The 24,163-nt window shown below is 34.5% G+C and overlaps 1 protein-coding gene and 1 long non-coding RNA gene across 6 annotated transcripts in view; one reads left to right on the top strand and one right to left on the bottom strand.

Moving 5' to 3' along the window:
• The window catches only part of LOC115222460 (eukaryotic translation initiation factor 4 gamma 1), a 64,476-nt gene extending 51,789 nt beyond the window's left edge, over positions 1 to 12,687 (bottom strand). For 2 of the 5 annotated variants that reach the window (XM_029792657.2, XM_036511706.1), the window contains exon 1: positions 10,502 to 10,786. In XM_029792657.2, the coding sequence (XP_029648517.1) occupies positions 10,502 to 10,576 (75 nt within the window). In that variant the 5' untranslated portion in view covers positions 10,577 to 10,786. Of the gene's footprint in view, positions 1 to 9,394; positions 9,457 to 10,501; positions 10,788 to 12,535 lie in introns of those variants that run through there. The other 3 variants (XM_029792660.2, XM_029792658.2, XM_029792659.2) reach the window with 3 other exon arrangements.
• LOC118767337 overlaps positions 11,224 to 24,163 on the top strand; it is a 47,252-nt gene continuing 34,312 nt past the window's right edge. The window contains exon 1 of the long non-coding RNA XR_005003255.1: positions 11,224 to 11,911. This is a non-coding gene — a long non-coding RNA (uncharacterized LOC118767337). The remainder of the gene's footprint in view (positions 11,912 to 24,163) is intronic.

Below are 24,163 nucleotides of genomic sequence, written 5' to 3'. Positions count from 1 at the left end.
CGCTTCATAATACCAACCCGGCCAAGAGAACCTATTGTTATTTAAATGTAAATTTGAACCCAAATCTCATTGGTACATTCGTTAAAACATGTGATTTCACATTGTAAATAGTTAAGTTATAGTATCCGACATTGCTTGAAGTGATATCTCAACTCAATGAATTTTGGGAGATTTTTTTCCACATCGATTTTTCTTCAACTTAGAAAATGGATAGGAGTTTCATGTTATCAAGCATTGATTCCGAATTTAAAGCTTTTTCAACGGAAAATAGAAAGATATCGAGAAAAAGAATGAAATAGGTACAAAAACACGTGGTGTACTAAATAATGAATAGATTTTTTTTTATCCGAAAATGAAAGCAGCGATTCCGAAGAAACAAAGTGGCGATGGTGACAGCAAAGGCGGTTTTACATCGGAATGAAGTAAAAAAAACTTTTAAAATGTTTTTATTAGCAATTTTTCTGGGGAGATAGTCTATCTATAGTCTTTCTTAGGAAGCAAAACCATTAAACTTATTTTTTTCAGTATGCTAGTTTGAAGCGATCACTTCAGAAACAAATTAACGCAGATTGTGGATTTAGTTTTTATACAGGGAAACTAATGTTAGTCAGCATGGCTTAGGGTACGATGTGGTCTGGAAGTTATTGTTTGAAGCGATCAATGCGGAAACAAATTTATGCAGAATGTAAACAAAACACAAAATGGGAGATCAAAGTTTGGAAAATTTGTGAAGCAAATACTGGGTACTGCTATGGATTTAGTTTTTATACAGGGAAAATAATGTTAGTCAGCATGGCCTAGTGAACGATGTGGCCTGGAATTTATCACTTCCATACCATAACCAGGGCCGTATATTATTTTTTGACCGATTTCTTTAGTTCGGTCAAACTTGCGGTGGATTCCAGTATTTCAGTTTATTCCACCTTTATGGTACACCTGTTGTGCATTAAATTCAACTAATGATATAGTGATGTGCACAATTCTTCTTTATCAAAATTTTGTTGCATACCCATTTGAATATTAGCTGATGATTCATTTTCTATGGTGATGTTGAAACAAAATTTTAATATTTTTACCTTTTGCTCAATTTACCTGTAATTAAAGTCACTTTGAGACAAAAGTTATGCAATAGAATTGATTAAGAACCCTTTCTTTAATTATGTTCCAAATATCACATTAATATGTTGATAAGTAAAACAGTTACAGTTATTTAATGAAACAAGCCTAAATTCATGATTATTTTAGAATTTAATTGAAACTCATGAGGGGTGTATTTTGGTCAGAAATATAGTAACGAAGGGGTTAAATATACTGCCATTTTGTGGCATTATTTCAAGCCAGCCGGGTTTTCTTTTTGCGCTAACTACACGTGCATTTTTCTCGCATACACATTATCGCAACAGCTGATGTATATGCATGTACAAGTGCACATTCCCACAGCTTTATTGATTACATTCTCACATGGAATCGATTTTTGTAATTTTTTCAAGACTTATACATGCCCTGATACCATTGGTATCTACATATCAAATTTGAGCTCAATCGGTGGAGGATGCCCAAGATCCTAGAAGGCACAAACTGACAGAACAGATTGTATATAATATATATATATATCCATCCATCTCCTGACATATATATATAGATCTCTATAAATGTATAAACACTCTCATTTGAGAGTGTTTCATTCCAACTATCAAATCCACTTACAAGGCTTTTAGCAGGCTGTGGTATAGCAGAAGACTCTTAAGGTTCTACACAATAGAGTTGAACCCAGTGCCATGTCAGTAGGAATCAAATTTCTTGCCAAACATACATGCAAGAATTAAAAATATACACAAGCCATGCCAATATACACATATAGACAAAGGTGCACATGTGAATATTCATGTATAGACATGTCAATACATTTAACGAAAAATAAGTACAGATATACAACTATATAAATGTAACTGTATGCATATGTTTAGATATGCATACTTAAATAACATACCTATATACACATGTATACACACACACACACAGGTTTTTGTAGCCAATCTTCTATGCTGGCACTGGACAGTGTAACAAGCTTTCACAGGTCTCAGGATAGTGTTATGCTCAAAAGTTTAATCATGCATAATCTCTGGGTGCATTTTTGTGGCAACAGCACTAATATGATCATTGTGTAGTTCACAAGACTATGATGCTCTTTGACTGAATAGATTGCAGTAGAGAGGAAGACAGCATGTTTCCAAAGAATTTAAAGTGTGAGAGGACATAACTGGTTTCTTGCTGTTGAGGAACTACATTGCAACTGAGGGTGAGGATTAGTGAGGTGGACCTGGAAATGTAGATGTAATGGCTATGATGAATACACTGAGTAGATCTTCACAGTCAAGATGCATAGAGAGGGAAACAAGAGCAAGGATTGTGGTTGAGTAGCAGCTGAAGACTGTGTGGGGAAAATGAAGCATGCTTAAGGATGGGGAATGGGTGAGGATTAAGTTAGTGTAATGAATAACAGAAGTTGAGTGGACAGTGATAAACAGAGAAAAGGAAGAGTAGGTAATGACTGCAGAGATTGGTGGGGGGGTAATTGCATGAGAGTGTGAGGGAATGACTGATGATAGACAAGATGGGGGGGGAAGATAGCAGAAATTAGGTGATGACTGACAGTACAGAAAGAAAGTGAGGTGTAGTAGAATGGTAATAATAGACAGAGGAAGTATGAGAGAAGGAAAAAAACAAGGGTGTGGACAGGGTGCAGGAGAGATAGGTGAGGCAGTCATATGAAGAGAAAATACTGAGCATGACAAAAGATTCCAGGTAGGGAAAACTATAACTGGTATCATATAAATGAAATAGAGTTCTGTTCGCATTTAAATACAGCAACAGAATAATAGTGCACATACACAAACATGTCAATTATGCTGACATGTGAGAGTTTGCTCAAGTACCATATCTCTTCAGTTCAATGATTGCCATTTCCACCATGAGGTTCAAAATCCTAAAAGAAAATCCATCTTCATTACTTTGTCCCACGTCTTGCTGAGTCTAACAAGTCCCATGAGTGATCAATACTTCCTTACACAAGTATAAATGGCAGAAACCACAACAAATCAGTAAAGTGTAGTGCAATCCTCCAGCTTACCAACCAACCCATGCCAATATGGAATTCACATGTTAAATGGTGATGATGTATGTATCAACATCATTTAATGTCCTTTGTCCATGCTGGCACGCTGGATGGCCACACCAGACTCCAGTCTGACTTGGCATGTTTTTCTATGGCTGGATGCCCTTCCTATTGTCAACCACTCCAAGTGTAATGGGTTCTTTTTATGTGCCAATTTGTGTGACAACAATATCTGCCATGACTAGGATTTTGCTCAGCTTGGTGGGTCTATTGAAGCATGACAATGCCCAAGGTCTTGGTCATTGCCTCCATGAGACCCAACATTAAGGAACTCGGCCACTTTGCCTCCTTCAGGCACAACATTCAAAAGATGTTCTTTACATGCCACCAGCATAGGTGCACTTGGCTTGACAGGTCCTCTCAAGTACAGCATATTGCCAAAGGTTTCAATCACCAGTCATTGACTGTGAGACTCAAAGTTTGAAGACCATGCTTCACAACCTTGTCCTGTCTTCCTGGGTCTACTTCTACCAACGGTTCCCTCCACATTGATTGGCACTTTACACAGCTGTCCTAGTCCATATGCATTACATGACCATACCAGTGAAGGGGTTTCTCTTGCACACCACATCTAATTCCTCTTATGCCTAACTTTTCTCTCAAGATGCTTACACTATCGAATATACACACATTGCACATCCAGCGAAGCATACTGGCTTCCTATCTTTCAAGCTTAGCAAAAACAGCCTCACTACCAATACAGGTCTTGTATGTTTGCAGTCAAACATGACAGTACACCCAGGCTTCCTAATATGTCTTTCTAGCTGTTTGATACTAGAGGATTATGAATGCTCAGAAACATGGTAATAATCTTGTTGGCAACAGGAAGGGAATCCAATCACAAACTAAGCCAGGCAAGGTTAAAAAACTGGATGTTGAAAATGATCTTGGTGTAACATCATTTTAACATCTAGTTTTCAATGATTGCAAGAACTAAATGATATTGAGCAAGCAATTTTTTTTTACAGCCAGATGTCCTTTTTGTTGCCAACTCACCTATTTTCAATCAAGGTATTATTTCTTCATAGCTAATCATGTCAAGGAAGATTGTAACCAAACACTACATGCAACCTTCCTCGTTTACAACTATAATTCATTCTCTAGAAAGAGAAACTGGCTTCTTTCAATTTCAAAACATTCTATCGGTTTCCTTTTGTCTACCAGTGGTGGGAGACAAAGACAATGTATGTGCAATGAGCTTCTTTCAGTTTTTTCCAAATCCAATCACAAAGCTAGTTAGCCCAGGGCTGTTGTAGGAGACAAATGCAAGTGTAGTTATGTGGTAAAAAGCTTCCTTCACAACCACATTTTCAGTTCAACTGCACATCTCGGGCAATTGTCTTCTACTACAGCCCTGGGCTGACAGAAGCCTTGTGAATGGAACAGGTAGATGGAAACTAAAAGAAGCCCGTCATAAATATACATGTTACTGTTACCTTGCCTTTACATCATGCAATGTATGGTAGAGCATCCAACAGTAGAAAATCTGTCAAAATTTTACCAGACTAATCCAAATACAGGAAAATGGAGTTTAAACCAGTGAATATGCATGTGTTCACACACACATGCAAATTAGCATTTAGGATATATCCATTAAATTGGAATACACACTATATATCTTGGCCAATATTTCACTTTTATGTAGGGGCTAGCAGTATGTGTCCTCAAGCCGATAATGACTGGGTGCTAGTCATTATCGCCTAAATACATTCAAGGCAATCAAAGGATTATTAACAAAAGGATAGACAAACCAATTTACTTGTACGTCTGTCTTAAGGAACTGATAATTAACAATGCAATCCTTTAATTCATCAATTTCTATTACCGTTCTTACACAGGTTATACTATATGTAGCTGTGAAACAAAATTTTTATAAAAAATTTCTAGCAATAAAAGAAAAATTTGCTGTCTAAAGATTATGCTTTGAAGAAAAAGCCAAATGTTAAATGGCAATGAAACAGCAAGTTCCTTAGTACCAAAGAACAAGCTACAACTCAGTTGGATATCTGACAAGCAGAAAGACATGTTTTATACATTAAAATTTAAGCAAAACTTAAAATTTAAGTACACAAAAAGACCTATCTTGTCTGTTGACATAAAACAAGGTCTTCGTGGATTACGAGGTTCGTTGTTGTATCAAGACTTATCTATTTTTATGTTGACAACAGATTTTACTACAGAGAAAATAATTTCTTTATATCCTTTGTTTTAAAGCTTAGTTTCAAATAATATTGAACATGTAAAGTTATTTCAGTTATTTCTCCATTGACTTATACCATGTACATTTTATAGTATTGCAAAGTATAAATATCTTAAGGAGGCAATGTCTACAATGGTCATCACCATAAAATTATATTTTCCACCTACAAGGACTGAATATTTTACAAAGGAGCACACACATCAAAACATTATACCCAATTTATATTCATTACCCTTAAAACAATGTTTTCCGCTCTATTTCCTGTAACTTTTAGTGATTTGGTGTTTTCCCCAAACATTTACTTATATTGCTAGGTCCTTCCTCAATTGCATTTATTTGGGTTTCAAGATGTGCTATTTTTCCTAAGCAACCATTTTACAAATAGGCTTAACCATCTCAATCATAGAACTATCAAAATTAATTCACAGTAACCAAGTTAGAAGGCATTAAAAAATGGTGTGTAATTACATTAAATCAGCTTTACAGAATGTAACTTAATTGAAGTAAATACTGTTTAGACTGGTTATCAAAAGTTAATGGAAAAGTATGACCAACCCCAGCAATTAACTTTCCAATTGTATAACATTGATAAAGCAAAAATCTAAGAAATAAATAACACAAACAAGTGAAACTGGTTCACAATTATCCTTTTAACATGAAAAATTTTCACTAATACAAAAAGTAACTCTTGATACCAATCCATCTGAGGCCACCCTCAGTTTTGTAATACAAACTGCTCATTTTAAAGTGATCTAAATTAAAACCTTCCATCAAAACTTCACATAATTAATATCCCAAAAACCAGCTTAATGACAATGTTCTTCATTAATTTCAAGATTGACATGGTAACAAAAATGTTTAAACTACAATGAACAGTTGTCTGTAAAGATTTAAAGCAATTGTACCTCTGATCTTGCACATTTGTCATAAGCCTCCATAAATGAGAACATTCTTAAAATTCATCTCCCAGAATTATATATTTGGCTATTATGACTACCTGCAGTTTTTACTAACTGTTAAACAATACACATTTTTTGAAAATTTTAGCTTTCACAAGATATTTGGGATCAGTGCTTTGAGGAGATCAACAACATGACATGAAAGTGCATGTTGCTAAAAATGACCCCCGTCAACCGGAATAAGGATACTAGCATATTTCTTTAATACATCCAAAATGCGAGTTATTTTACACATATACAAATACATCTGAAAATATTAATAGCATCTTCGAGTAATTTAAAATCTAAAAAGGTCACACCATAATGATCCAGTTTGTATTATTGTGGACCAAAACATTACATAAAACTCACAGGGAATTTAACTATATAATTGCGTAACTTTCAAAAACAAAAACTGCGCTCAACTACCTAGTTCATACATTCTTAAATTTCACAAAAACATGAAACAAGCTTTAAAAATTTTCATTACGTATGTGTGATTACTGATCCCGTTTACTTTCCATACGTCAGTGAATAAAGAAAGTTTCTTTAAACACTCAAATTACGTAAATATTTTAAAATATTAAGATTTTTGTTTAAATTACATAAATATTTATTCTAATTACACATACTCAGTGATAGAAATAAACTGTTATTCATGTATAATTTGTGTATGGGTAAGTCTGTCGTAAATCAAAAGATATTGAGATAAATAAGACCCTAAAAAGGCTTATACCTTACTTGTAACAAAAAAAAAAAGCTAAGCAAGCATTTCACGGCCAAATTACGAAATTGATACTTAAAACATTTGCTTATCTTAAGGCTTCAAGAGTAATTTACACGGTCATTTAGAAAGGTTGTACTGGGGTTTTAGTTTTAAATAGCTTAATGCCTTCGATCTGTCGCACTTTTGGTTTCATTTTTATGATTGTTAAGCTGACACACTGGATTTTAATTCCAGGAAATATGTCCATGTTAAATAAATTAAAAAAAATTAACAGATCTCTAAGCCCCACCCATCTTTTTGCAGTTTATGGACATTATATCCAATTCCAACAAGAGAAAAGTTTTGTCTTCAGATGTAGAGATCAACTTCGAATTAAATTGAATAAGAGCACGACAGGATCTCAAATGAATAGTTTAATTAGAATTTAATTACAAACATTTTATCGAAACATCTTTCTCAATTCATCTTTAACCAGACAACTAATAAATTTATTTGTATTTCACCTATAACAAATGTAACAATAAGGATAGCAAAATTTGTATCAATGTATAAGAATTACTGCAAATGAAAATCATTGATTAACGTTCTTTGAAAAGAATATTTGAATTATTTAAATTACAAAATTAAAACAGTAAAAATTAAAATAAAAAATTTTAGGAGCTACCTTTTCTTTTAACATTGTAATTTTTTTTTTTTCAATTCTCGAATAAAAGGGGATAAAAAGGAATGTGAAATTTTACCTTAACGGAATAAAAGAAATACGTTGAAATGAAATATGAACATTACAGGGTATAAATTTAAACAAACATCGAACAAATGTGAGTCAATAATGACAGTATTACTATTCTACTATACAACTAGAATATTTATCACAAGCATTCAACTAGAAATCGTATATTACACACACGCACATTATACATACATATATATGTGTGTGTGTGTGTAAAATCAGTTGATCTAAACAAAAATGGTATTCATTATTCCAGTTTAAAACTACGACTAAATCGAATATACTCTTTCGACACAGAACATGTCTAACTAGTTAGCAGCTCCACACAAATTTCTGCCAATCTAGGTAGTACCGGCATTATATATACACACGCACATATATATATATATATATGAATCGAACAATAAATCAAGAGGCCAGCATTTTCATTATCCAACGTGTTAACATCTATCTCGACTACAGGTGAGCTAAATATTCTTTTAGCTGCAATAAGATCGAACCTGCTCTGTTATTAGACAGAATAACTAGCGCCTTACAACACATTAGGTCATGCCAAAGAAGCCATGATAGAGAAATCGTGTGTGCGTACGTGTTCTAATAAAGATTTTGAGACGTGGGGTCTACAATAAATCAAGTAATAATGAAATTAGTTTCTTCCCCCCACCACCAGTCTACACAATTATAATATATATATATATATATATATACATACATACATATTCTCTCTCTCTATATATATGTGTATTATATTGTGTGTGTGTGCGAGCGTAAAGTATGTATATGAATAAGAGATTACACTGCAGAACGCTTAAGTATTTTTGTGAAAACAACCCGGCAGAGACGCAGTGAAAGACATAATATAAAATCGCTGGCACCGCCTACTAAAATATAATTTAGTATTATGGATTTTTGTAATATATATATATGTATATATAACAAAAGAAATGTTGCAAGACAAATCTTAAGACAATTTCCAAGTGAGAAAAAAAAAAGAAAAAAGAAATAATTGTATTAAATTTGAGTCTTATCCTCCAGACTAAACTGGTTCAACAGTTCATTTTAAATTTGGCTTTACTAATCTACAGGTCTATATCTGGAAAAGCGTACAGCTGGCAACGAGACTTGAACTCGTTTCCCTCGACATCAATACTTAACATACTGATTAATCACAAAACAAGCATATGTGCAACAACTGATTCAATAATACATGGAACTGAAACAATTCTAATTAAAACGAAAAAGCAATTAATACAATAATCTGCTGTAAAATGATCAAGCCGGTATAAGAAAGCTAGGAAAGGATCCATGTGGTAAAAATAAAAGTAAAAAATATATAAATAGGTATGTATAGCGAAACAGATTTCAAACAATCAAACAAGAATTTATTAGTGAAAAATAAGCGATAATGCTTACTAGCATAAGCAGCGACAAATAACAAAGCTATAGAGAATGAGACACGTATTCACGATAGGAAAAAAATTCCCGTGTTGCGGCCCAGGCCTTGACGTAATAGTAAATATAGAAGATATAACTCGTTTCGGTACCGATCAACGTTTCTAATTCATGTGACCAAACAAAAATTTAGTGCAATTACAAACCAGAGAGCATGGACTCGTATACTTACAATAACTATTTTACTTAACACGGGAAAAGCTTGGATGGACAGTGATTTTTTTTCGGCTAATGGTCAATATGGCTACCGATTCTGTTTGTGAAGAGAAATTCTTCGGCTATTTCCGTCCCAGAGAAATACTTCCGGATATCATCCAGTAATTATCTCCCCCTGTTAATTCTAAATTTGATACAAAAAAAAAAAAAAAAAAACTTCTCTATATAATAAACCTTAATTTATAAATATAAAGATAAAATGAAAATTACAATTCGCATAATTTTTTTTTTATTTTAAACATGAATCAAGGTTCAAGCAGTTGGATTATAACAGCTTTGGTTGAATCTATTAAGCAACCCTCTCTCTCCACACACACCATATTTTATACATACATATATGTATGCATGCATATGTAATATACACATATATAATATATATGCAATATATATATATATATATAATATATATATATATATATATATGAGAGAGAGAGAGATTTATTAGAGAAATATATTTAATAGCCTATTTTTCAGGTGATTGATTTTTCATAGTAACGAAGAAAATACGAAATAAAATGAAACATAAACAGCATATCGATAAAGGTGATATTTTATTATCAGAGTATCACGTGTTAAAAATTCCGTTTTCGAATCTATAAATTGGGATTATAAATTACTCAACAGGTTCATTGAATATAACAAAAAATAAATCACACATTGAGACGAAGTTCACAAGAGCGGGAAGAAAATTACGAGTTAAAAACTTAAATATTTAGATCATTCATTACGGTAGGGAATGTTGGACGAACAACCTTATTTAATGCAAACTATAAAGGTGGCATGAATAATAGAGCACATGAAAAGTTAGCTGTAATTTATTTTTGTTTAAATAAAAGAAAAACAAAACGATCAAGCTGTACAGACTCAAATAGACATATACGTAATATTTTAAAATGTTAAACTGAAAAAACAACTGTAGTTTAAAAAAAAAAGGTATATTGACTGAATACAGTCAACACGGGATAGAAAACAGTTGAAGAGAATATACCACTCAAAAGGAGTGGCATAGCCAACTAAATAACATAAAGACTTCGCAGGTAGAAGCACATTAAAATAAACCTACTTGAGGTGAATTTTGAAGCTTAGAATCTGGGCTAACGTCTTCGGTATAAGTTCGCTCGTCTGAGACAATTTCCATTGTTCCTTATGCCACGGACGGAAAGCAAATACTATAAACCATCCGCGCTGTTCGTTTTTTCATTCTACGATTGTTTTTATACGGATCGTTATACGCATAACTCTGAAGCAATCCACCTTATTTTGAATATCAATTGCTATTAATTAATATTCTCAAGTAATATGACACTTTTTTACTATGGAATTATATGCAGACTGACACAGCGACAGTATATCAATGAGAGAGAGAGAGAGACAGAGAGAAATGTGTGTTTGTGTGTGTGTATGTATGTATGTGTGTGTTTGTGTACACATATCTCTTTTAGGAGAATTGGATAGACCGAACAACGAGCGATGCCCAGACATTCCCCTAGGCTCACTATAGATCATACCATCAACAACTTGTTTGCGTTGCTAACCGAATTCTTCACTGTTTTTTAAACATAGTCCATCAATTTTTCTCTATTGTTTTTCTTTTCTATTAGGAATTTAAACCAATTTCCAACAAATGTTTGTGAGAATGTTCGTCAAAGATTTTTAGCATTGCACTTTTATTTCAACATTGGCTACTGTATATTTTAATAATAGATTTCTGAAATATTATTTCAATTATATACCTTTTTTTTAAATTCAAATAAATACCTAGATGTAAGTTTTTGTTTACTAATGATAGTATTGTTATGTTATCGATCAGATGTTTCACTTACTATAAAGTGCAAGTCCGAATCAGACCAAGCGATGGATTTTTTCTTTGATTATTTCCCATCAACAATTACATAGATGTATATCCAACATTTATTTAAATCTATATTCTTTGAACAATGAGTTTCATAGTGAATTTGTATGCAAAAAGACCGCCAATGATAGGACAGGCAGTACGAAGGTGGAAATCTTTTTTTAAATATAATTAAATATGTTCAGGTGGTTCCCTAGTATGACGATTTATTTTCAATTAATTTATAATTTTAATTTCGCCAGGATAAGTATGTTTTAATATTTTTATTCCTGTCCTAATGTTAACATTTGTTGAAGATCGCTTATGATAATATAGTTTTTTTCTCTCTCCACATCCGAGTCTTAAATAAACCGCGTGGCATAAGTTTCAGACACTTCAGTTAGTCATTGAACTAGCTGCAAGAAAAATACTTTTTCGGCGCCAACCACGTAGGTGACATAACTAAAATGATTATCTCTTATTAATCAATTAAATCGACAAGTTTTTGTTGTTTTACTACCATTTTTGTACGCAATTTTATTGGATAGTAATTTTTTTTCTGTCAAGTTTAGTGCATATCTAAACTCCAATTGCATATACATACCACTGTTGGTATTTACACATTGGCTTATCAACTAACAGGTACAGTATTATTGCGACATCCTTTATTGTATATGATTAGTAGTTGTTGCTCAGGCTTTCATATGGTAAAATAGACATGAAATTGAAATCAATCGAAAGACGCCTGAAATATATACACATTCATTATAAATATATAGATATATTGTGCAGCACATGCAGACATTAAGAAAACAGTTACATAAAAAGCTGATAAATGTGTATATATGTTTTTAAGTGTCTATTTTCATTACTCGAATTACGTAGGACGAATTTGCCATTCAACGGCTATCTACGTCCTTTGTCATCTTAGATAAGATGAGGTCCAGCATCAAAAATCTGACCTTACACTTTCTATCTATTTCTCTACCTCAAGTACATCTATACATGCAAATCACCCTTTTAAATACCCTAATGTATGATATATAGATATAGGTGGACGTATGTATGTATAGTTTATGTATGTTTATATTAAATCAGGGGTGTACAAACGGGTGACAGACTTTAAAACAGATAAAGAATATAATTCACTCATTTAAGTCTTCTAGCTTAGGAACTTCAAACTTTTCACCATTTGGATTCTTACTGTAAAATCATCTTCTACCATACAAACGAAATATTCAATGTTGTAAAGTAAATATAACTTACCTTAGATTTTTATGCTATTATTAAATAATTAGCAAATATAAAACATATATGCCAAGTAGAAAGTTTCGCTGCAGCACAAAGTTCTTGACAAGGAAATAAATTGAAAGATTGTTGGGTTTAAGACGGTAAAGTGAAAGTAAAATGTATTGCGATTAAAATGTTTCGTTCAATCACATTTCAAATTAATAAATTTTAAAAATATGATTTTTGTTGCCTGAGAATTAAATATTCGGAATCATTTACAATATTTTTTAAAAATTTGCCTTCGTATTTTTCTTTCATTTCCTCGATAAGGAAAATGTTATCAACACTTATTATTTTATTTAATAAACTGAGCATCTTAAAAGAAAAAGATATTCCTTTTCGTTTGTTCAGTTGTTTTAATATCCTGAATAAACCTTGACAGAGCTGAAATCTTAATGATTGGGTTTTAACTGATTGCGATTAAACTGTGTTTTGGTGCATTAACACTGGTTAAGGTAATTTGAAAAGAATGAGTAAGAGGACGTGTGTGTGTGTGTACTTGTGAAATCAAACAGATATATATATATGTGAAACTACTAAATATAATTATGACATTCTTCATTTAATTCTCTTCCGACAATTTTCTTACCAACTCCTAACAAGCGCGCGCTTTTACGCGTGTACGCGCAAACGCATGCCTTGAACACGTATACATGCACACACGCACACGCACATATATACACAAACACACATACACAATCTTATTTACATCAAGTCTTTCTTACTCTCAAAAGAATACTCAGATACTTTTTTTTTTTACATGTGGAGAATTTTTAAATCCGATTTTGTCCTTTTGTTTTCTTTTCGTGTAATGTGTGTAGAAGGCAAAAAGATAGAGAACAGGTTTTGATAGTAAAAAGAATAATCAGGTGAATTTACACCCTAATGCCTTAGAATTCCAGCTACGATAGCCATATAGCTGAACTTAGGACAGATGTCGAAATTAGTAAATCTACCAATCACCAGTAAGAAAAAGTGTACAAGTTTAGCTATTGAAACGATTTCAGTAATGTCTGATATTCAACAACCTACCGGCATCTTGACACAACGCGTGCCTGAAGATTTGAGTTAGCATAAAAGTTTAATGAGACAACTACTGCCATTCGTTATCAAATTAATTTGTTCGCAGTGTGTTTATTTAGATAACGTGTTGGAATCTATCTATCACTCCATCAATGCACTCACTTTTCAATAATTGCAGAGCAAAGTTGACTTCCCTTCCTTTAACTCCTGAGAACTAAAAGGAGGCGATCTTTCGTCTCTAGTAGACCTTTCCGTCGATTTCCGTAAATTTTTTTTTTTTTTTACATATGGGCTTGCGGGAACTTTTGAAGTAATATACATACATATACACATACACCGAGTAAAAAATTTCAGTTATCTCTTTCTTTCACACATTACTCTGTCTCTTCACACACACTAACAGAAGCACTTCACTTACACAACATACTGTCTGTCTCCCACACCCCATCAAACACACACACACATGTCCATCAATGCTCCCATGCACGGTAACTTGAAAAGAACTTCCCTCGTCATACAATCGCTTTCTCTTAGTCTCTTTCGCTCTCATTACTTCAAAAGTTCCCGCAAGCCCATGTGTAAAAAAAAGAAGTTTTTTACGGAAAGGTCAACTAGAGACGAAAGATTGCCATATATATATATATATTATATATATATATAATATATATATATATATATATATATATATATATACACTTTATTTAAAGCAGCAGAAAATTCAACAAAACCTGTTTTGTTGAATTTTCTGCTGCTTTAAATAAAGCATATTACTCTACCACTGGTATTTGAGTACTCTTTTTTCCACCTCTTTTCACATTTATGTGTTTACGGCTTAACAGCCCTTCTTGTCTTGTTATTTTCCTTGTTCTGTCGTTACTGTCCTGTTTTTGTTACCATTTTTACCCCTCTGCAAAAAGATCTCAAATTTTATTTGATTTGCTTTTCGCAGGAAGGAAAGTTTCTATCGAAGATACGTCTCGCCTTCACCCTCGAAACGTAGAGTAGATGAAACCATGGCGACTGAAGAAGGGGTTTTTTTCCTTGTGTTATTTGTCCTGTACTCTATTTTTTTGTTGTTTAAGAAAAATGTCCAGTTCCTTGGTTTTGTGTCTATGTTTTCGTTTCTCATTGTGTTCGACGTTTTTTTGGTGCCCTGTACTCATATATGCGTGTATATATACATGTAGAGGTAGGTACGTACATATATGTATATATATATATGCATATGTTTTATTTATTAATATATTATATATATATATATACATATATATATATATATATATATATATATATATATATATATGTATATATATGTATGTATGTATCATTGTTTAACGTCCACTTTCCATGCTGGCATGGGTTGGACGGTTTGAGGACTGGTGAGCCAGAAGGCTGCACCAGGCTCCAATCTGATCTGGCAAAGTTTCTACAGCCGGATGCCCTTCCTAACGCCAACCACTCCGAGAGTGTAGTGGGTGCTTTTTACGTGCCACTGGCATGAGGGCCAGTCAGGCGGTTCTGGCAACAACCACGCTCAAAAGGTGTTTTTACTTGTTACCTGCACGAAGCCAGTCCGGTGGCACTGACAACAACCATGCTCGAATGCTGTTTTTCACGTGCCACTGGCACGTGCTGATAAGGCGACGCTGGCAACAATCACGCTCGAATGGTGCTTTTCATGTGTCACCAGCACGGCAGCCAATCCGTGACCCTGGCAACAATCATGTTTGGATATACTTCTTTTAATGTTCCACTGGCATGAGTGCCAATCAGACAGTACTGTCATTGGCTACATCAGTGATTTTGATTTGTTTTCACTTGCCTCAATAGGTCTTTGCAAGCAAAATTCATTGTCCAATGAATGAGGGGTACTCATAAGTGGGCCGGTTACACCCCACGTTCAGATGTGCTTTTAACCTTCCACTGGCACGAGTGCCAATCACGCAGCACTGTCGTCAGCCATGTCAGCAATTTTGATTTTGATTTCATTTGCCTCAGTAGGTTTTCACAAGCAAGGTTTATTGTCCAACGAATGAGGGCTATTCATAAATGGGCTGATTACACTCACTGTATATATATTTCCCACTGGACAGGACACTTGTCCTTCACAGGAACAATGATTTTTGCCAGCTGAGTGAAGTTGAGCAATGTGACATGAACTGTGTTGCTGAAGAACATAATGTATCACCCAGTCCAAGAAACAAAACCACAATCTTACGATTACCTTAACCACTAAGCTTACTCCACTATATATAATGTATTCTCCAAGTGACTTTGGTGCACGAGTGCCCAGTCTCTTGACCAAAGAGATTTATTAAGCACTCTGAGTATTCTACAGACATGTGTATCCTTAATGTAATTCTCTAGGATCAGCATGATGCAATTGTAATAAGGGTGGACCTTTTAATTATGGTAGTCTATATGACAGGGTTCTAAACAGTCTGTGGCTAAATCCACTCACAATTCTTGGATGGATATATGGCAATGAAACTTGCTGAAGAAACTATGAAGTGGAACTGAGCATGGGATCTCATGACTGTCCAGTGAACTTTCTAACCATATATATATATATGGAAAAAAAAGTCAAGATAGGAAATGCTAAAATAATTATATAAAAAACATTTCAGTACCAGTTTCAGTCATTGAGACTTTTTCAACTGTAAGTATGAAAAACAATTAAATTTGGAAAAATTAAAAGAATATTTGTATAGTGTTCAAATACAAGTGGCATTTTCCTTGTTTTTGCCTGTCTCTGTCTCTCTTGTTATATATATATATAATAGATTCAATAGACATGGCTATATGGTTAAGAAATTTGCTTCCCAACCACATGGTTTTAGATCAGTCCCTCTGCATGATACCTTGGGTAAGGTGTATTCTTACTGCAGACAACTAGAGTCCTTTGGATTTTGTAGATGGAAACTGAAACAAGCCTGATGCATGTTTGAGTGTGTATATATATATATATATATAAACACATCATTTAATGTCTGTTTTCCAAGCTGGTATGGGTTGGATGGTTCAACAGGAGCTGGTGAGGCCAAGGCCCGCACTAGGCTCCACTGTTCTGGCAAGGTTTATGTCTGGACGCTCTTCCTAATGCCAACTGATTTACATAGTGTTCTAAGTGGTTTTATACAACACTGGCTCAGGTGCTTTCATATGGCACCAATATGGATACTTTTTACAGTCCACAAGCACAAGCCTGTAAGATTAGAAATGCTCAGCTAAAGAATGATGCAAGGGACATGCCTATATTCAAGGATAACCACAATTTTACTTAGCTTGACTGTCTTCTGAAGCACAGCAAACTGCCAGGTGTCTTGATCCCCTGTCATCCCCTTTATGACGCCCACTGTCTAAAGATCCTTTCTAACAACTTCATCTGACGTCTTTTTGGGGCTACCCTTTCCACATGTTCCCTCCACAATTAGAGATCAGCATGTCTTCATTCATATGAATTACAAGACCATACCACCACAATCTTCTCTGTTGCACACTGCATTTGATGCCCTGTATACCCAGTTTTTCTCTCAAATCACTTGCACTCTGTCATACATGCACAGTGAAATTACCCATCCAGTGGAACATACTACCTTCATTTCTTTCAAGCCTTAGCATATCCTCAGTAGTCACAGCTATGTAGCATATCTGTTCATACACAGGCATTAGGGTGCGTCAATTTGGGGGAGTAAATAGGAAAATTCATAATCTTTAATTTTGGTAGTAATTTATTGTTGCTTTTTAGCATATAAAACAAAATTCTGGAAAGAAAATCAATTTTAAATAACTCGTAACAAACGTCAATATGAGTTTGAAATTTATGTTTTGAGAATTTTGAACGTAATTAGTTTTCACCAGCTTCTTTCAGTTTCAAGTTTCATGTATACTATAATGCATTCCAATATACTATTAGAAAGTAGTCAAAGCCTTCTTGCTGTTGTTTCTTTTCATCAGTTGCTGACTGCTTGTGCTTTGATGTAACCCTCTTACTTCTCGTGTCTGTAAACATGAATCACAGCTTCAGTGACCATTTTAACGCTCTTCTTAATGCTTTGAGTGTGCGATGGCCATTTTGGTACTATCATAGGTGTGTCTTTAAAGCTTTTGAGATTCTTACTTTTTAAAGATGTTGTCAATGGTTTTTTGCAAGGCTTCAGAACTCAAATCAGCCAACTCAGACAGCTTGGTGGCATTGACATTTAACTGGGCAACTTTTCTTTGACTAAATGAACAGTCTCCCAAGTGGTCATCTTCAAGTGGGGTCCCTCTAATTCTTAGAATAGTTTCTATAGCCTCAGTACAAAGATTTGAACATCGGCTGAAAAGCATTGCTTGCAACACTGCTTCTGATCAAGCATACCATGCGGACCTCCTCACCACAGGTAACACAATATCCTTCACCAACTTATTTTGTGTTCTTACAAGCTGCAATTGAAACAATAGATGATTGGCACCATCGACCCATTTCGGATTGAGTTTAATATTAAACCAGTTGAGAAGATCGGCACCAACTATAAATTCAACAATTAATCTCAAATTCTTCAGAGCCCTTCCTTTCCATTGGTGTCTGGAAATTCAAATCCTGCAGAAGCACAGAACTGTAGTTAACAAATGGCTGTGACTAACAGGTCTAATCTCCAATAGAGGCAATAACTGAGGTACTTCATCTGATCTTATTGCTTGAGCAATATGATAAGCATAGGACTAATCTGCACTAAGGTCTTTGACAATTTCTTCTGGCAACACTGGAATGGGAGGGCCTACTTCAGTCTTTGGAAAGTTTGCATTTATTTCTAGTTGTGTTGCTTCATCCAACATGTTACCAAGAGGACCTGACCACTTATTATTGCTTTTGTAGGATCATCCCTTACCTGGATGAGGTGAGGAAGAGGTAACTCACCTGTATGCAAATTGCATACAATCCAAATAAGTCTTGTTTCAAGTTTTTTCTCGAAGTAACTCATTACATCTCCCTTCCAACCAGTATTCACTGCTGTTGAATTCCCACCAATAGCCTGCACTGAAATTCCAAGCCCTCTCTCTTGAAGCCAGCATAAAATATTATCAGCAATTACCTACATCTGCATGTTTTTCTCTTTCCACTTCAACTTCAGCTGTGAAATGAAACAAAAACTGACCACCAGGTTCAGAGCAAACAGTGTAGTGCTCTTCTTTGATTGGACCTGGAAATTTTCTGGAAATTCTGTCTACTTCAACCATAACTTTGGTTTCATCTATTCTTCTATCAAACAAAAGACAAGAGAGCCCTCCTTTTAATTCTTTTTCTTCTTGATCAGATATCTTACTCATTACTTGCGCTCTTCTAAGTTTATCGTGATCTATAACCAAGGATGAATCCTCTTGACTGATATGGCCTGCATCTATCCAAGCCGCAGTTGCAATTTCAGCAGCCTCACAGAGTCCAATATATTCATGAATATTAGCTAATGCAATGTTTGAAATGTCTCCTGTATTTTCCTTTCTTCAGAATATTCTTTAGAATTTTCATCTGACATTACTTCATTTTCTTCAGAAGAACTATCAAATAACTGATAAACATCATTGCAGTGCTCTTCTTTTTGTATGACTTCACTCTCCATTCTCTTCTTTTCTTCCTTCTCTCTCTGACAGGGCCTTTCCTTTTTTTCCAGTAGAAATCTGTCTCTTACTCTCCAATTGAGCCCATTTGCATACTGCTTTGGTCTCCGGCCTTTGTCCTCTGTGAGCTTATAAAATCTAGCTCTAGAAAAGGTATCTTCTTTTCACGAGGGCAACAACAGCCAATGTGGGAATGATTTCCTCTCTTACTAGTGGAGAATAATCCTCTTTTAAACATGAAACTATGGAACACTTGCAATTCAAAATATTGAACAGTGTATCAAGTGAGTGTAGAAAAACATTTCTCATTGCCAAGTGATGTGTGTACTGCTTTCCACCACAATCCCAGTAGTTTTAGTTCAATTGTTTGACACTGTATGATCACTGGTGGTTTGAATTGTGCATTAGCTTTTACCCTCTGGTCTTTAACTCAAGTCTTAAAATGTCTCACAGTTGGAAGCTCTGATACAGAAAGCGCTTACTCTGTACCAATTAAAAGGTTCAAGTGGGATGACATCTGGCCTCTAGTCTTCAGTGTTGACCTTGTGAATATCTGAAACAGTAAAAATTCATTTAATCAATTAAAAGATAATATAAGAGTGATATTTTGAGTCTAATCAGTTTTTCATATAAATTTTCAGTTATTGTTTCAAAACAACACCATATTGAAAATTTAGGATAAACTTGATGTAGGTTAGAGTTATTTTTTAACCCATTTTGGTATATATATCTCAAGTCTGAGAGTAAACAGGCACAATAATTTCACTACCAAATAGGATTTTTAGTAAGTTATTAAAATTCATCATACAGTCTGCATTTTACTCTCTGAACTTTTCCCAGTCTATTCTTATTCTAGCAGCTATGTTTTCAGAACAACCACGGGAGCCAGTCTGGGGGTACTGGCATTGGCTATGTTCGGTTGGTGCTTTTTACATGCCACTGGCATGGGAACCAGTCAGGTGGACCTGGCATCAACCACATTTGGATGGTGCTTTTTACGTGCCAGTCAGAGGGCACTGGCCACAGCTACGATATTGGTTTTACTTGACTCAACAAATCTTCTGAAGCATATCATAATGCCTGATGCATCAGGGGTATTATTAACAGGGCCAGACATGCATGACTGCGATCTCACTTTAGTTGCCAGGTCTTCTCAATCACAGCATATCTCCAAAGGTCCCAGTCTCCTGTCATTGCCTCTGTCAACATACAGTTCAGGTACTGTATCAACATAGTGCTCTATTGAACTGATGGATGCTCTTCAAATTAGTTTGTTCTATTTAGCACCAGGTACCAAGTGAGGCAGCATATATCTTTTTATATATATGTGTGTTTCTATCCTTGTCTTTACATCATATAATGGTTGTAAAAAAAATTACCATTATACAAGTGGTGGTATTCACACACATATATATACATATACATATATATATATATATATATATGGAGAATTCACAATAAAACAAAAGACAGGTGGTGTAGATAACAAACAGATGTATTAGTATAACACTTGGGAAGTGAAAAAGTCTTTACGTTTCGAGCCTACGCTCTTTCACAGAAAGGAACACAGAAAGAAGCAGGGAGAGAAAATAAAGAATGTGTAGTGGCTAGCGATCTATCATGACGAAAATATATATGTGTGTGTGGCTGTGTTTGTCCCTCTGCCATCGCTTGGCAACTGATGCTGGTGTGTTTATGTCCCCATAACTTAGCAGTTCAGCAAATGTGACTGATTGAATAAGTACTAGGCTTACAAGGAATAAGTCCTGGAATCGATTTCTTTGACTAAAACCCTTTATAATGGTGCTCCAGCATGGCTGCAACCAAATGACTTAAACAAGTAAAAGAATAAAAGAATATACACATATATCTTTTATATTTTATGTTTTACTTGTTTCAGTCATTAGACTGTGCCATGCTGGGGCACCGCCTTGAAGAATTTTTAGTCAAATGAATCCACACCCCCAGTACTTATTTTTTAAAGCTAGGTACTTATTGTATCGGTGCCTTTTGTAGAACCACTAAGTTACAGGGACATAAACACACCAACACTGGTTGTCATGTGGTGGTGGGGAACAAACACAGACTCAGAGACACACACACACACATATATATATATATATATATATATATATATAGCCCATCATATATATATATATATATGATGGGCTTCTTTCAGTTTTCACCTAACAAATCCACTCACAAGGGTTTGGTCAGCCCAAAGCTATAGTAGAAGACACTGGCCCAAGGTGCCACACAGTTGCACTAAACCCAGAACCATATGACTGGGAAACAAGCTTTTTACCACATAGCCACACCCTGGGCCTATAAATAATTTATGTATACACACACATGCACACAATGGGTTTCCCTTTGCAAAATTCAGCTCAAAGGCATTGATTAACTAGGTTACAGTGGAAGACACCTGTCCATGGTGCTACACAGTAAGTTTGAGCCGTTTGTAGACAAGGGGGATAATTGTGGACATCTTTTATTTAAACTTCATCAACACAGTATACTCGAGCCTTCATATGTCAACATTTTTTTCCAAATAGAAAAAGTTATGAATAATTTTATTGGCCAAAAAGTTATTTGTAACTCTGTTTCTCAAAGTAAAAACATTTTTGCTTACTGGTCAAAGAATCTTTGTTACACTGCAGTATGTTACACTAAGTAGACTGAAATGTGTCCGTAGTTGTCCTTATCAACAGACAAATCAAACTTACATATCACTAACTATATGAATTTTTTCTGCTAAGACACAAGGCCTGAAATTTTGTTGGGGAGAAGACAGGTCAATTACATTGACCCAAGTACTCAACTAGGATTTATTTATTTGCCCCAAAATAACGAAAGGCAAAATTGATCTTGATGACATTTGAACAGAGAAAATGTTATTAAGCACTTTGTGTAGCATATTAACAATTTTGCAAGTTTGCTGCCCTTACTAATGATATAAATTAGAGATTAATTCTTAATTTATTACAGTTATCTCCCCCTTTTCTGATAGTTACCAACAACCGCCACTAGTTGCTTTTTTTTTTCCCCAACGTAAAGAGAAATTTCCTTTTATCTAGAAGTTTTAGCATTTAGCGTATCACCTCTTTAACATCTATATTCAGATTCCTGCCATGAGTCCATTTGAGCTATTTCCCTTAACTCTTTTTCTTTTTTTTTATTATAAATATTTTCAAACATTGGTTCTCATCAGATTTCATGCAACCAATCTCATACGGAGTTTGCTGAGACAGCATAGAACAACTAATAAACTATAAAATACAGCTGTTTGTGTGAATGTGACAGTCAGTGGTTATAATTATGTAAGCTACAGTATGTACAGATGGAGAACTAATTAGTTGAGTAAGCAGCGCTTGTATTTATTTATAACGAGACATGCTGGTGTCAATGTTTGCTTTCTTGCTTTTTTTTTTTAACTCTGAAAAGTCATCAAATAAAGGTTTGTGTTTGTTATGTTTGTTAAATGCATAATTAAAAATACATTAAATTATTCTTCATGTTATAGGTGTTGAGGTGGTGTTAGTTACACTCACTATATACATTGTGATGCTTAATTTCTGGTTATAAATTCATGGTATTTCTTTGATTCAGTTATGGCATCGATTTTAAAGCTAGCTGCCATAGAGTAACTTTACACTCTGTTTTTCAATGTCAGTACATTTAGTGATATAGCTTAGACTCTGGCACTCCCAAATCAAAATACCTTAATCTTCATCATCTCATTCTCTGTTTGTTGTCTTTGAAAAATCATGTTATTTAATTTAGCCACAAATTCCTCTTTTCTTCTCTTGTTTCCTTGTGAAAATATTATAAAGTTCCTGTTTTGTAGTGAAGATATGAAATTTCTATTACGTAGAATAAAGAATATTCAGGTCTAACAACTGAAGGATTATAACATTGGCTCACTTTAATAATATTCAGATTTTGAACAACTAGAAAACACACACATACATCACATACATGGATGCACAAATAATTATATGTGCACACACGCACACATACACACATATGTGCACACACACACTCTCTCTCTATCTCTCTATCTATTTCTCTCTCTCTCTCTTTCCCTCTCTCTCTCTTTCCCTCTCTCTCTCTCTCATATTATTTACATATAAGACTACTTGGAATTAACTAATTAACTTTCAGTAATATAAATTTTACAATAAGTATAACCAGATTTGTGGAGGCGCATGGCTTAGTGGTTAGGGTGTCAGCATCATGATCAAGATTGTGGTTTCGATTCCTGGACCGGGCAACGTGTTGTGTTCTTGAGAAAAACACTTCATTTCACGTTACTCCAGTCCACTCAGCTGGCAAAAATGAGTAACGCTGTGATGGACTGGTGTCCCGTCCAGCTGGGGAACACATACACCATAGAAACCGGGCCCATGAGCCTGGCTAGGCTTTAAAAAGGGCGCATTTATTTTTTATAATCATATTTACATAATACACTGTATAGTATAATATATGAATTTTATACCAAAATATTTATTTAATCCTGATATGACTATTTAGGGGTAAATCAGAATGTCACAATCAAAGGACCTTGGATGATCTTATCAATTTATCAAAGCTCTATGATTCTTTGCTGTCATTTTTAGCATTGATTATGCAGTTCTGAATTCCTGCATGCTGCCTAAGAAGACATCCTTATTGTTGTGATTTTTTTATTGTTTTTATGAATTTTTTGTATTTTTAATGTCTCTAAGCTTGCATGTCCATATCCAAGTCCTTACTCAAGAACATTGCACCAATTTAGGAACAACTACCTTGTACAAAATTGTACAACAAAACCATAATTCTGTAAGCTACATCTAACCATATTTATACACGGAAGGGGCCAATACCTACAGGAGCTGCTTCATTACCTGATGAGAATGAACTGCTGCATTTGGAGACAGAATACAGCAGCACCATCAAGTCACAACTACTTGCCTAAAAAATAAAAGAGCATTTTTCTTC

This window comes from Octopus sinensis, linkage group LG20, assembly GCF_006345805.1.
Source record: "Octopus sinensis linkage group LG20, ASM634580v1, whole genome shotgun sequence".
NCBI lineage: Eukaryota > Metazoa > Mollusca > Cephalopoda > Octopoda > Octopodidae > Octopus > Octopus sinensis.
Note: the sequence above shows the minus strand (reverse complement) of the source record. Positions and strands in the feature narration are given on the sequence as shown.